The following is a 13,785-nucleotide window of genomic DNA, read 5'->3' on the forward strand; positions in this document are numbered from 1 at the left end:
TTCATATAAATGGAGTCATGAAATACGTGGTCTTTTGGGTCCAGCTTCTTTCACTCACTCAGCATCATGTTTTCCAGGTTCATCCAGGTTGTAGCATGTGTCAGTCCTTCATTCTTTTCTTTATGATTGGGTAACATTCTATTCATCCAGGTAGATATGCCACATTTTATGTATCCATTCACGAACAGATGGACATTTACGTTTTCCCATTTTCTTGGCTATTATGGATAAGGCTGCTGTGAACATTTGTGTGCAAGTTTTTTGTTGTTGTTGGATTTTTTTTTCTTCTTCTTTTTTTTTTTTGAGATGGAATCTCCCTCTGGCTGGAGTGCAATGGCGTGATCTCGGCTCACTGCAGCCTCTGCCTCCCAAGTTCAAGTGATTCTCCCACCTCAGCCTCCTGAGTACCTGGGACTACAGGTGCCCGCCCCCACGCCCAGCTAATTTTTGTATTTTTAGTAGAGATGGGGTTTCACCATGTTGGCCAGGCTGGTCTTGAACTCCTGACCTCAAATGATCCACCCAACTTGGCCTCCCAAAGTGCTGGGATCCCAGACGTGAGCCGCGGTGCCCGGCCCACATCACTTCTTCACTTAAGCTAGGAACCATCTGGGGCTTTAGGGTGCATGAGGCAGGATCAGGATTTTGGAGAGCTGTGGACACAGAATTAGCAAATCCTTGGTTGTGGGTTTGGTACAAGGTGCAAGACTTGTCTTTCAGCTAGGACTGTCTCTTTGACCTTTAAAAACATTCACTGGGAAGGGAAGAGTCCCTGGAGGTGTTTGAGACCTGGGCTCTGATGCAGGGCAGGGTGACAGTCGCTCTAAAGGGCCCTGTGAATGGGTGTTGTTCACATGGAGTAGAAGACACTGGGCAAGAGCACCAGGCCAGGCCTTGGCTGCCGTCACCTGAGACTGCGTCCAGAGGGCAGAACTGTGCACGCGTGCCTCACTCCTGGAAAAAGAGGCAGTCGCCATCCAGATCTAGTTCCTGGAGGGAGGTATGCAGCAGCTGGGGTCACAGTGTTGCATGAATCGCAGGGGGGGCGCTCACAGGGGTCTCCAGATGTGGCCATGCAGTGATGCTGCCCAGCCCTTACGCCCCCTCCTCAGCCCACTACTCCCTGCCCCAGGTCAGCAAGGATATGCAGGGGGTGACCAGGGGAGGGTGTGAGTGAAGATGATGAGTGGGAACAAGACACTGTGCCCCATTAGTTGAGGATGTTCTAGAGGGTATTGTGCGTTGGGAGGAGGGGGTGGGGAAGAGGGTGAGTGCTCCCAGCCCTACAGGTCCATGAAACCATTACAAAAGCAAACCTGCCCCCACCAGGAGCCTGCTTATAAAAACAAGGAATGGCCCCAGTTCAAATATATCGTGTTCCTCTCCATTTAATAGGGAGGTTGTAAAACTTAATTATAGAACATAATTCTAAGGACATCAATGGCTTTCTGAGGCTGACAGCAGGGATCACAGACCCAAAGGCCTGCATTGTCAATGACAGAGGCAGAAATAAGATGCTCTCGGGTGAGGGGACTCCAGCCCACCACCAAGAGGCCACCCTCATGTCTTGGGGCCTGGAGCAGTCGGGGCAACAGAGGCCCAGATGCTGTATGTCTAAATGTTTAAAAGTTACCAATCAAGCAACAAGCTGCTAAATAAATATTCCCCCTTGACAGTTCAACCTTCAACATGAGCTGATTCAAAGTTCACACCCGAATGGGCAGCATGCAGGGCCAGGCTGGGACAGCCCCATGTGTCTTCCCAGCTCTGGCTCCGTCCCTGGCCACTGTGTGCATGGCATTCAGGAGGTGGACCCTTCTCTATACCCTCCAAACAGCAGCCCCGGGGCACCCTTCAGGCCTATGGGTGGGCAACACCAGGGGCACAGGTTGGCCTCAGGAGGGTGAGATCCCCATGGGCCCCAGAAGTGGGCTTAGGTTATGTAGGAGAGAGAAGCCTCGGGTTCAGGTACCCAGAGTGTGGTCTAGAATTGGGTGCATGGGCTCGGGGTGGGCACCTCCTCTGCACCCTCCTCCTCACGCTTGTTTCCCAGCATAGAGTGTCTTCCTCTGACCTCCTACGTGCCAAACCCTTCATGGCTCTGCAGTAGGCCCACCTCTTCCAGGAAGCCTTCCCAAAGCCCACCTGGCTGAGAGCTCCTCCAGCCTTTGATGATGTTCTCCTGCATCTTGGCACTGAATCTTTCAGAGCCACGGTAGCCAACCTTTTAAAATCACTTGAGGGCACTTAAAAAAATACATCAGTATTTTTACACCTGATTTTTACACCTGGGCCCCAGCCTTGTGCAACAGAACCTAGGGGTGGAGCCTGATCATGGACAGTGTTTAAAGCCCCAGGCAGCCAGGGCTGAGGACCTCGGCGATGGAGCCTGTCAGCTCACTTTCCTTGTGTATATCGTCTCTTGAGCGTCTCTTCACATGGCCCAGACCTTAATAGATGCTGAATAAATATTTGCTGACCCCAACGACTAAGATTGAAAACCAGAATGCAGAACTGTTTTAGTAATAATTGAGGGACTTGCATTTCATTGGCTTTGCACTAAACCAAATAAATGCTCAGTAACCACTAGTAAATCGAGTGAAATTAACTAGGGCACTAAATGATTATTCTAAGCTTCTTGTGAGTTTCAAGAGAATTCTTTTTGTGGCCTCACTTGTGTCCACATTATTTACTTCATCATTCATTCATTCATCCATTCATCCATCTATCTATCCATTCAGTAAACATTTCTCTGAGCCTCTATAATGTGCCAGGCTCTGAACTAAGCTGCCGGGGAAATAGAGATGAAAGCTCTGGCTACAGCTTAATGGGGAAAACAGATGTGAGCCCAAAGAATTAGAGCGTGCACCGCAGCTGCCACCCATTATTACTCTCTACTGAAAGTCACAAGCTTGGGGCTGATTCATTTTGGCACCAGTATCACCTCCGTGAACCCCTGTGGTCTAAGAGCAGCAGTATTCAAAGTGTGGCCCCCAGACCAACAGGACTGACTTCTCGTGACCTAGGGACTTACAAGAAATGCAAATGGTCAGACCCTATCCCAGACTCAGAAACCCCGCAGGTGGGACCCACAGTCTGTTTGAACAAGACCTGCTGGTCATTGTGATGCCTGACGATGTCTGCGAGCCTGTGCCTTCCAGCCGTGTTTCTCAAGCTTGGCTACGCATTCAAATCATTTGAATGAGAAGCTTCCAAAAATTTGGTCCCCAGACCAATTAAATCAGGATCTCAGCTGGTTGTGATGGCTCATTCCTGTAATCCCAGCACTTTGGGAGGCCGAGGCAGGCAGATCACTTGAAGTCAAGAGTTTGAGACCAGCCTGGCCAACAGTAGCAACCCTGTTGCTACTGAAAATACAAAAATTAGCCAGGTGTGGTGGCGTGCGCCTATAGTCCCAGCTACTTGGGAGGCTGAGGCAGGAGAATTGGTTGGACTCAGGAGGTAGAGGTTGCAGTGATCCGAGATCACGCCACTGCATTCCCGCCTGGCGACAGAGTGAGACTACCATCTAAAAAAAAAAATCAGGTTCTCAGGAATAGGATCTGGGCCTCAGAACTGTTTAAGCTCTCCAGATGAATGGAATAAAGCCCCGCCTTAGCAGGCGTGAGAATGCCAGTCAAAGGCCAGGCTGACTGACGACCACCAGAATGTCTGGGCCGCTCAGCTAGGACTCCTGCTTCTCTCAAGTCATCTTCACACGGGGGCGTTCAGAACAAGCTCCACGTTCTATTTCCGGCTCCGAGGTTCCTCTCCCAAGCATGAACTTTGTTCAGACATGTAGCAGAACCTGCCTTTTCAACGAACACTTGCGAAGTCGGCTCAGGAAGGAAATGTCAGTGATGCCAAAGCTGCCAACTCTGTGCTTGTTGAGTAGTGATTCTTGATCAGTCATACGGGAAGAGAGAGTAAGAGGTGAATCACATGCTGAGTGGTTTGTGCTGTGAATGTTTGCTGAGCTCTTTGGAACTCTCTGGGTATGAGTAACTCAGGCCCTTATGAATTCCTTTTGTCGTCTTAGTCTCCTGTTTCTGAACTGAGTTAAAACATATATTACATTGGTAATTTATATATATTTATATATATTATTTCTTTTTTTTTTCTTTTTGAGACAGGGTCTTACTCCTCACTCCTGTTGCCCAGGCTGGAGTGCGGTGGCACAATCACGGCTCACTGCAGCCTCCACCTCCCAGGCTCAGGTGATCCTCCCATCTCAGCCTCCCAAGTAGCTGGGACTACAGGCACATGCGCCACCACACCAAGCTAATTTGTTGTCTTTTTTGTAGAGACAGGGTTTCACAGCCCAGGCTGTCTCAAGCTTCTAAAGCGATCTACCCACTCCAGCCTCCTAAAGTGCTGGGATTACAGGTGTGAGCCACCCCACCCAGCCAAATTATAATTTATCTTATGTTATGATTACATGTATTGTAATTAGCAAGTGCATAGAAAAATACAATAATCACAAGAATAATTACTGTCTGTTGAATGCTTGCTATGTGTTAGGCATTATGTTAAGCACTTTACATGCATAGTCTCAATAAGCTTCAGAAAAGCCCAATGCATACGTATTACTGTATTCCCTGCTTTTTCAAGATGAGGAAACTGAGGAGAAGGAATGTGAGTAACTCACTCAAGGTCATATAGACAGAAAATGGCAGAGCCAGAGTTTGAACCTAGGTCTATCATCAAAGATTGCTCTTTTAGCCCCCACCTCTACTGTCTCATGGTAAATAGTGGCATTCCTATATAGTAATACTGTCAAAATTATATAGTGCAATATGCAAATAATTGCTACTGGATAGTGTTTTTTCCTACATAAAATTATACATGATTTAACAAGCAATTGTACATAGTATAAACTCAGTAAATGCTGTATATGAAACAGTGTTACCATTTGCAGCTACTTTTATAATATCAATTATATATCAATTATAGTTAATTTGTATCTGTAACCAATAATGTTATTTCAACATTCCTAGAATCTTGCCTGGTTTTTTTTTTGAGACAGGGTCTCACTCTGTGGCCCAGGCTGGAGTGCAGTGGCACAATCAGGGCTCACTGCAGCCTTGGCTTTCTGGGCTCAAGCCATCCTCCTGCATCAGCCCCCGTAGCTAGGACTGCCACCACACCTGTTTTTAGATTTTAGTAGAGATGAGGTCTCATTATGTTGCCCAGGCTGGTCTCAAACTCCTGAACTCAAGCCATCCTCCCATCCTGGCCTCCCAAAGTGCTGGGATTATAGGCATGAGCCACCATGTCTGACCTGGAATGTTGCATTGAGAATATGTGGCATCTCTGAAAATACTAGGTGATTACTTAGATACAGCGTTAAAGGAAAAAAGCAGGATGTAAAATTATACATATGATACCAGTTTTGTAAAAAATATGCATGTGTATTTTATATGCATAGAAAAAATAGGAAGGAGGTGCCCCAAATCTTTCACAGAAATTGTGATTGGATGGTTGGATTACAAGAGATTTTTATTTTTTTCTTGATACTTGAGGCCAGACCAAGATGTGAGGGTGAAGGGTACTTGAGACAGGTTGGAGCTTGGCAGTGCTGCAAACTGGTGTCCTCTGAATTTTTGTTCCACATTTTTTAAGTGGGACATGGAGAAATTGGTTACCGATGGATAAGTAATGTGTACAAATAGAGATTAACTTCCTGGTTCATTCCCACAGACCAAAGTAGAATGCCTGTTCTTTTGCAGGAGCAGGGAGGAGAAGAAGCAAATTCGTTCCCACTTCTCTATTGCTCTTATTCTTTCTTTGTAAAATTCCAAACCCCACAGTTTATTGGGAAACATCTTAGGTTAAAATGTAAATGCTAAAATAAGTTACTAATTCCTAGCCCTTTCACTGGTATAATTGGGGTTTCTGCATTTCAGCTGACTGCTACATGCACGGTACAAAAATACTGCACAGAGAGAGGCTGACAGCAGTGAGGAACAGTTTTGTTTGTTTCTTTAATTATTATATTTCTCTCTTCCTCGTGTTTTGCCAGTGACATAAGGCGTCCTGTGAGGAGTCCTGTGGTAACTGGCCCTGCATTTCCACTTAAACCTAGGCATGTCAGCACCCTTTTCTCATTCGAGAAAAATTAGAAAATACACAAACTTTCCAAATGAGAAGGGGAAAATTTTTTAAATTATTATTTTTTTAAGCTGCAAAGAATGAACATCTAAAAGATCTCATGGGCCTGGGTTCTCTAGGAGTTGGCAGTAGTAGCACAATCACCCGATCATCTGCTGGTGGCCAAAAGGAAAGCCCTTATCAAAAAGGTATTTAGGAGCCTGGAGTCACAGCTTTTATCTCTGATGAGAAGCTGTGCACAGTCTAAGGTGAGGTGGCCTGGTGCAGCCCCACTGGAGGGTGTTTTTAAGTTCTTGCAGTGACAAGTTGTCACATTTTCTTTTTGCTTCATCCAGATGCATGAATCGAAGCAACTAAAGTCTGAAAGGGAATGAAATGCCATGAGCCAGTATCTGTGACCTGCGGGTGACAACTCGAGAGCAACAAGTGACTGGGTTTAAGATGATCTCCTTTAAAAGGTGTCTTTAAAGCAAAAGGAAGCATGTGTGTTAGGGATCCACGCGCATGTGATGAACCACATAGAACAGTGAAGTGGTGCTAATGGAAAATTCAGTAGCCAGTATACGGGGCGAGGAGGTAGTGAGGGAACAGCACATGCGTGAATGCAAAGGCGCACGCCACAACACCCGGCTCATTTTTGTATTTTTTGTAGAGACAGAGTTTCACCAGGTTGCCCAGGCTGGTCTCTAGTTCCTGGGTTCAAGCAGTTCTCCTGCCTCAGCCTCCCAAAGTGCTGAGATGGCAAGGTGTGAGTCACCGTTCCTGGCCATCATCTCTCAAAAAAAAAAAAAAAAAAGGCAGGCATGATGGCTCACTCCTGCATCCCTACACTTTGGGAGGCAGCTGTGCTGCAGGCTGGGTGACAGAGAGAGATTCTGTCTCTTAAAGAAAAAAAATTTAAGTCTTCCAATCCCTGAATATGGAACGCCTTTCCATTTACTTATGTTTTCTTTAGTTTTTTTTTTTTTTACAATATTTTGTAGCTTTTAGAGCACAAATCTTATATTTTTGTTAAATTTATTCCTAAATACTTTATTCTTCTTAATCCTATTATAATTGGAATTGTTTTATTAATTTATTATAATTCTTGTGCTGTTCACTGCTAGTGTGTAAAGAAATACAATAGTTTTTTTTTTTTTTTTTTTTTCAGTTAGAGTTTTGCACTTGTCACCCAGGCTGGAGTGTAATGGCGCCATCTCAGCTCACTACAGCCTCCACCTCCCCAGTTCAAGTGATTCTCCTGCCTCAGCCCCCCCGAGTAGCTGGGACTATAGGCATACGCCACCATGCTGGGCTAATTTCATATTTTTAGTGGAGACAGATTTTCACCGTGTTGGCCAGGCTGGTCTTGAACTTCTGACCTCAGGTGATCTACCCACTTTGGCCTCCCAGAGTGCTGGAATTACAAGCCTGAGCCACCATGCCCGGCCTCAATTGATTTATTTTTTAAGACAGGGTCTCACTTTGTGTCCTAGGCTGGAGTGCAGTGGCATGATCATAGGCTCACTGCAGCCTTGAACTTGTGGGCTCAAGCAGTCCTTCCACCTCAGCCCCCTGAGTAGCTGGAACCACAGGTGCATGCCACATGCCTGATTAATTTTTGTTTTTTTAGAGGCAGGGTCTTTTAATATGTTGCCTAAGCTTGTCTCGAACTCCTGGCCTCTAGCAATCCTCCAGCCTCAGCCTCCCAAAGTGATGGGATTACAGGGGTGAGCCACTGCACCTGGCCTATAATTGATGTTTATATTATTGATCTTATACCCTGCAACCTTGCTGAAGTTGTTTACCAGTTCTAATAGTTTTTAGTGTATTGTTTATATATATATAAGATTGTGTTATCTGCAAATAGAGATAGTTTTGCTTCTCCCATTCAATTCTGGGTGCCTTTTATCTTCTTTTCCTGCCTAATTTCCCTGGCTAGAACCTCCAGGACAGTGTGGAATGGAAGTGGTGCCAGATGGCTCATGCCTGTAATCCCAGCACGTTGGGAGACCAAGGTGGGCAGATTGCTTGAGCCCAGGAGTTTGAGACCAGCCTGGGCAACATGGTGAAACCCCGTCTCTAAAAAAAATACAAAAATTGGCCAGGCATGGTCAAGCATGCCTGTAGTCCCAGGAACTCTGGAGGCTGAGGTGAGAGGATCGCCTGAACCTGAGAGGTCAAGGCTACAGTGAGCTGAGATTGCCTCACTGCACTCCAGCCTGGGTGAAAGAGTGAGACCCTGTATCAAAAAAAAAAAAAAAAAAAAGGGGGGGGAGGGGAGGAAATGGTGAGAGTGGACATCCTTGTCTTTTTTTCTGATCTTAGGAGGAGAAAGCATTTAGTCCTTCATCATTAAGTATGATTTTAGCTGTGGGTTTTTCACACATGCCTGTTATTGGGTTGAGGAAGCTTCTTTCTATTCCTAGTTTGTTGAGTGTTTTTATCATGTAAAGTTGTTAGATTTTGTTAAATGCTTTTTTTCTATGTCTGTTTAGATGATCATGTGGTTTCTGTCCTTTATTCTGTTAATAATAATGTATTATATTAATTGAGGTTGACATGTTAAACCAACCTTGCATTCTTGGATAAATCCCACTTGATCACGGTGCACAATCCTTTTGTATGCTCCTGGATTTAATTTCTTGTATTTTCTGGAGGATTTTTACATCTAAAATAATTGGAAAGTATTCCTTTTTCCTCTATTTTTGTGCAGTTTGTGGAAAATTAGTATTCTTCTTTTTTCCCCCCACCCCAAGACAGAGTTTCACTCTGTTGCCCAGGCTGGAGTGCAGTGGTATGTCCTTGGCTCACTGTAACTTCAACCTCCAGGGTTCAAGTGATTCTCGTACCGTGCCAGGCTAATTTTTGTATTTTTAGTAGAGACAGGGTTTCACCATGTTGGCCAGGCTGGTCTCAAACTCCTGGCCTCAAGTGATCCTTCGGCCACGGCCTCCCAAAGTGCTAGGATTACAGGAATGAGCCGCTGCACCAGCCCTACTTTCCAATTTTTAGAAATCTATCCCGGTGCCTTTTCTATTTACTGTGGTCTATTTTTTTTTTTTTTTTACCATCTTTTCCCTAGATTGATGATATATTTAATGAAATTAAATTTGGTGAATATGTGGACACTGGAAAGCTAATTGACAAGATCAACTTACCAGATTTTCTCAAAGTGTACCTTAACCACAAGCCACCTTTTGGTAACACCATGAGTGGCATCCACAAGAGCTTTGAGGTGCTCGGTTATACCAACTCCAAAGGGAAAAAGGCCATTCGAAGAGAGGACTTCCTGAGACTGCTCGTTACTAAAGGTAAGCACATACATCAGGATGTCTGGTAACATCCTGGGGCCATTTCCAGTGTAGAGAACTGAGTTTGGGCAGCCAGCCCCTGTGAGAGCTCCATCTTTCATGAAAGAGGTGATTTGACCAGATTTGAGCCATGAGGGGTTCTGGCTGACCCACCTGCATCCCTGGCAAGTACGAGGTAATGGGAGGGACCCGGAGCTAGAAAGCAGAAGAATGTGATTCGTGTTGCAACTACCTGAGCCTCAGCAAGACTCGGCGTCCTCACTTGTAAAATGGGAATAAAAAGGCCAGCTGATCCATCTCCCTGGGCTGTCATAAGATTTGGGTTGGGGCCGGGCGTGGTGGCTCATGCCTGTCATCCCAGCACTTTGGGAGGCCGAGGCGGGCTGATCACTTGAGGTCAGAAGTTCAAGACCAGCCTGGCCAACACGGTGAAACCCCGTCTCTACTAAAAATACAAAAATTAGCCGGGTATGGTGGCACACGCCTGTAATCTCAGCTATTTGGGAGGCTAAGGCAGGAGAATTGCTTGAACCCGGGAGGTGGAGGTTGCAGTGAGCCAAGATCACGCCACTGCAGCAGTTCAGGCTGGGTGACAGAGCGAGACTGTCAAAAAAAAAAAAAAAGAAAAGAAAAGAAAACAAATATTTGGATTGCATTTGTGAAATGCAACCACACCAAAGTAAACTTTTTCATTTTTACCTACTATGTTTCTCATTATTGTATGTGAGGATGTCAAGTAAACTCTCTCGGGATGACAGTTTCATCTTAGTCTGAGCGGGTGGTTCTGAGAAGAGGGAATTTGAAATGAAGCAGAGCCTGGTCCCTGCAGCATGCTGCCCTACTTCTCTATGCCAGCCCCACGTATGTTCCCTGCCTGGAGGACCCTGTTTAACACCATTAGGAAGCATATGTGACAGTACCATGGGACTCTAGATCATTTTTGTGTCTAAAGAAAAGGGGTTGGGCGCAGTGGCTCACACCTGTAATCCCAGCAGTTTCAGAGGCTGAGGCAGGAAGATCACCTGAGCCCAGGAATTCGAGACCAGCCTGGCCCAACATAGCAAGACTTCATCTCCACCAGAAAAGTTTTTATTGTTTTTGTTGCTTTTTTTTTTTTTTTTTTTTGAGACGGAGTCTCGCTCTGTCGCCCAGGCTGAACTGCAGTGGCACGATCTCAGCTCACTGCAACCTCCACCTCCAGGGCTCAAGCAATTCTCCTGTCTCAGCCTCCCGAGTAGCTGGGATTACAGGCACATGCCACCACACCCGGCTAATTTTTGTATTTCTAGTAGAGATGGGGTTTCACCATGTTGGCCAGGCTGGTCTCGAACTCCTGACCTCAAGTGATACGCCTACCTTGGCCTCTGCAAGTGCTGGGATTACAGGCGTGAGCCACCACGCCCAGCCTAATTTTTTTTTTTTTTAATTGAGTAAAAGAAAAAAAAATGGGATAATTCTCTTTAAGACCTCTGAATAATAAACCTAAGCCCTGATAGTATGCTTAGCCTCAAGAGCTAAACAACTACCTTCTTACTCTTTGACACACAGGTGAGCACATGACGGAGGAGGAGATGTTGGATTGCTTTGCTTCGCTGTTTGGCCTGAATCCCGAGGGATGGAAATCCGAGCCTGCAACCTCCTCTGTCAAAGGTACCCTGGCTGGCTTTGTCTGGGCATGTAGCCGTGGCTCACTAATTTGTTGTAGACTTAAGTACATTTATTTCTCCTGATTGGTGCAAGCCACTCTCCCTAAGACTGCACATAACAAAGTAAATCTGTTGGGAATCCCACATGAATAAGTTATGAAAAGAACAGTGAGTGGTGGCTTTTGTTCCCGTGCTCTGTCTGTCCTTTTGTTTCTTCTGGGCTTATTTTCCCTTTGTTCCACTGACCTGTCATCTTGCCAGCTTGGGTGGGTGAATATTGGCCACCCGTAGAGGATCCAGTTTGACAGCTGTTTCAGAAGAAGAGGTATGTCAAGAGAGACTTGGGGGCCAGGCACCGTGGCTCACGCCTGTAATCCCAGCACTTTGGGAGGCCAAGGCAGGAGAATCACTTGAGGTTCAGAATTTGAGACTGGCCTGGGCAACATAGCGAGATCCCATCTCTACAAAAAAAAAAAAAAAAAAAAAAAAAGGCAGGCTGGGCACAGTGGCTCGCGCCTGTAATCCCAACACTTTGGGAGGCCAAGGAGGGTGGATCACTTGAGGTCAGGAGTTTGAGACCAGCCTGACCAACATGGTGAAATCCCGTCTCTACTAAAAATACGAAAATTAGCCGAGCATAGCGGCGCACACCTGTAATCCCAGCTACTTGGGAGGCTGAGGCAGGAGAATCACTTGAATCCAGGAGGTGGAGGTTGCAGTGAGCCGAGATCACACCATTGCACTCTAGCCTGAGTGACAAGAGCAAAATTCCATCTCTAAATTAATTAATTAATTAAAGCAAAACAAAACAATTAGCTGGGCATAGTGGTGTATGCTTTTAGTCCCAGCTACTCAGGAGGCTTAAGTGGGAGGATGACTTGGGCCCAGGTGTTCATGGCTGTGGTGAGTTAGGATTGTGCCACTGTACTCCAGTCTGGGCAACAGAGTGAGAGCCTGTCTCAATTAAAAAAGAGAGAGAGATAGAGAAAGATTTGGAGAAGGAGAGAGCATCAACTTGGTGGGCAGTACAAGCCCAGCTACAAGCTACCAAAACTTTCAAGTTTTTAAAGATCATCTTCCTGTCCCTTCCTGCTATAGCCTAAGTATTTTTCACCTTCTTTTCGTGCACTGGACCTGAAGTTAGGGCTGTGACTTTCAGCTCAGGAGGAACCAATCTAAACGGCTCTTCTAGGCTCGCTGGTACAGGAGCAACTCTGCTGACAAGCCTGGGGATGGTCAGATCCCACCACCATCACCAAGACTGAGGAGGGTGCAAAGACCCCTCACCCATTCCCCTTTCCCTCTCCTTTTATTGTCCATTCCCCACATCAAATTAAACAAAGTCCCTGAACTCAGATAATTTCAGACTCCAGTAGCTAACAGGTCATTCCCAACCTGCGAGGTCTCCCTACCCCATTCCTTGATGTGCTTCGGATCTCAGAATGTACCTTTCCTGATTGTTATATATTTCTGCTGTGTTCCCAGGCATCTTGAAACAGAAAAATCAATCATACCATGTGGTTAAGGCTTTCCAGTAAGGTTTGCAGAGATTTGGTTAACAGTGTTCTGTTCTGTAAAGGAGAGATTTTTAAGCGATTTCCACCCGGAGTTTTTCAAGGAATCAAAGCCAAATCACAGCACAAAGCCCCTCTTGTTTTTGTTTAGTAGCATTTCCTTGTGTTTTTGGAAAATCCTCCTGAGTTAGAAACATAGTCATTGAGGCCAGGTGCGGTAGCTGTAATCCCAGCGCTTTGGGAGTCTGAGGTGGGAGGATCACTTGAAGCCAGCAGTTTGAGATCAGCCTGGGCAACATAGCGAGACCCCATCTCTACAAAACAATTTTAAAATGAGCTGGGCGTGGGGGCGTGTGCCTGTAGTCCCAGCTATTCGGGAGGCTGAGGTGGGAGGATCACTTGACCCCAGGAGTTCAAGGCTGCAGTGAGCTATGATCGTGTCACTGCACTCCAGCCTGGGCAACAGAGCAAGGCCCTGTCTCAAACCCCTCCCCTCACCCAAAAAAGAAAGAAACATAATCATCATGAAGGCATTTGGTGTTCTTTTCTTGTTTTGGCTAGGTTCAGAAATTTGCCTTGAAGAAGAACTTCCAGACGAAATCACTGCAGAAATATTCGCGACTGAAATTCTTGGCTTAACCATTTCAGAATATTCCAGCCAGGATGGTCAGTGAAGTTACCAGGAATGTTTAAAGCACAAAGGACTTTGGGTGTGTGTGCATGCACATGTGTGTGTTTTCCATGAGGCACTGCTTTTTATGCATTTCCCTCCCCCCTCTCATCTTTAGAACATTTAGACATTAAAGCAAATTTCTGGTGAGCAATGGAATTCACAAAGTTGGACATTCCACTGTTTCTGAAATAGAAAAGTGGGCGGAGGCGAGAAAAACCCTGGCAGCTGGATGTACATGGTGGCTGGATCTCTGGGTCTCTGGTGATGCTGCCTGGATGGGGTTTGCACGGGATATGGAGGAGGCGTGGTCTCAGGGGGCAGAGGGGTCCTCAGCCAGCAGCAGGCCTTCGTCGCGACACGTATGGTCCAGGGAAATGATGGTCCGTGGCCTCATTCCCTTTCCCTGCACGGCCACCTGGACCCTCCGCCCAGTGTGGCCCAGTGTGGCCCAGTGTGGATCACCCCTGCCTGTTGTGGGGCTGGGGTGGGGGTGCCGGGTGTGCCGGGCTCCTGAGAGTCCCAGATTGTGGCTTCTTATCAGCAAAACA

At 46.2% G+C, this 13,785-nt stretch overlaps 1 protein-coding gene across 5 annotated transcripts in view; it reads left to right on the top strand.

The window, feature by feature from the left end:
• Window positions 1–13,396, top strand: part of CFAP251 (cilia and flagella associated protein 251) — an 84,331-nt gene extending 70,935 nt beyond the window's left edge. For 3 of the 5 annotated variants that reach the window (XM_024256066.2, XM_054526286.1, XM_054526287.1), the window contains 3 exons: window positions 9,176–9,404; window positions 10,953–11,054; window positions 13,126–13,393. In XM_024256066.2, the coding sequence (XP_024111834.1) occupies window positions 9,176–9,404; window positions 10,953–11,054; window positions 13,126–13,238 (444 nt within the window). In that variant the 3' untranslated portion in view covers window positions 13,239–13,393. 5 annotated transcript variants of the gene reach the window in all.
• Window positions 13,397–13,785: the final 389 nt, after the last annotated feature.

The sequence above is a fragment of the Pongo abelii genome, chromosome 10, assembly GCF_028885655.2.
Source record: "Pongo abelii isolate AG06213 chromosome 10, NHGRI_mPonAbe1-v2.0_pri, whole genome shotgun sequence".
NCBI lineage: Eukaryota > Metazoa > Chordata > Mammalia > Primates > Hominidae > Pongo > Pongo abelii.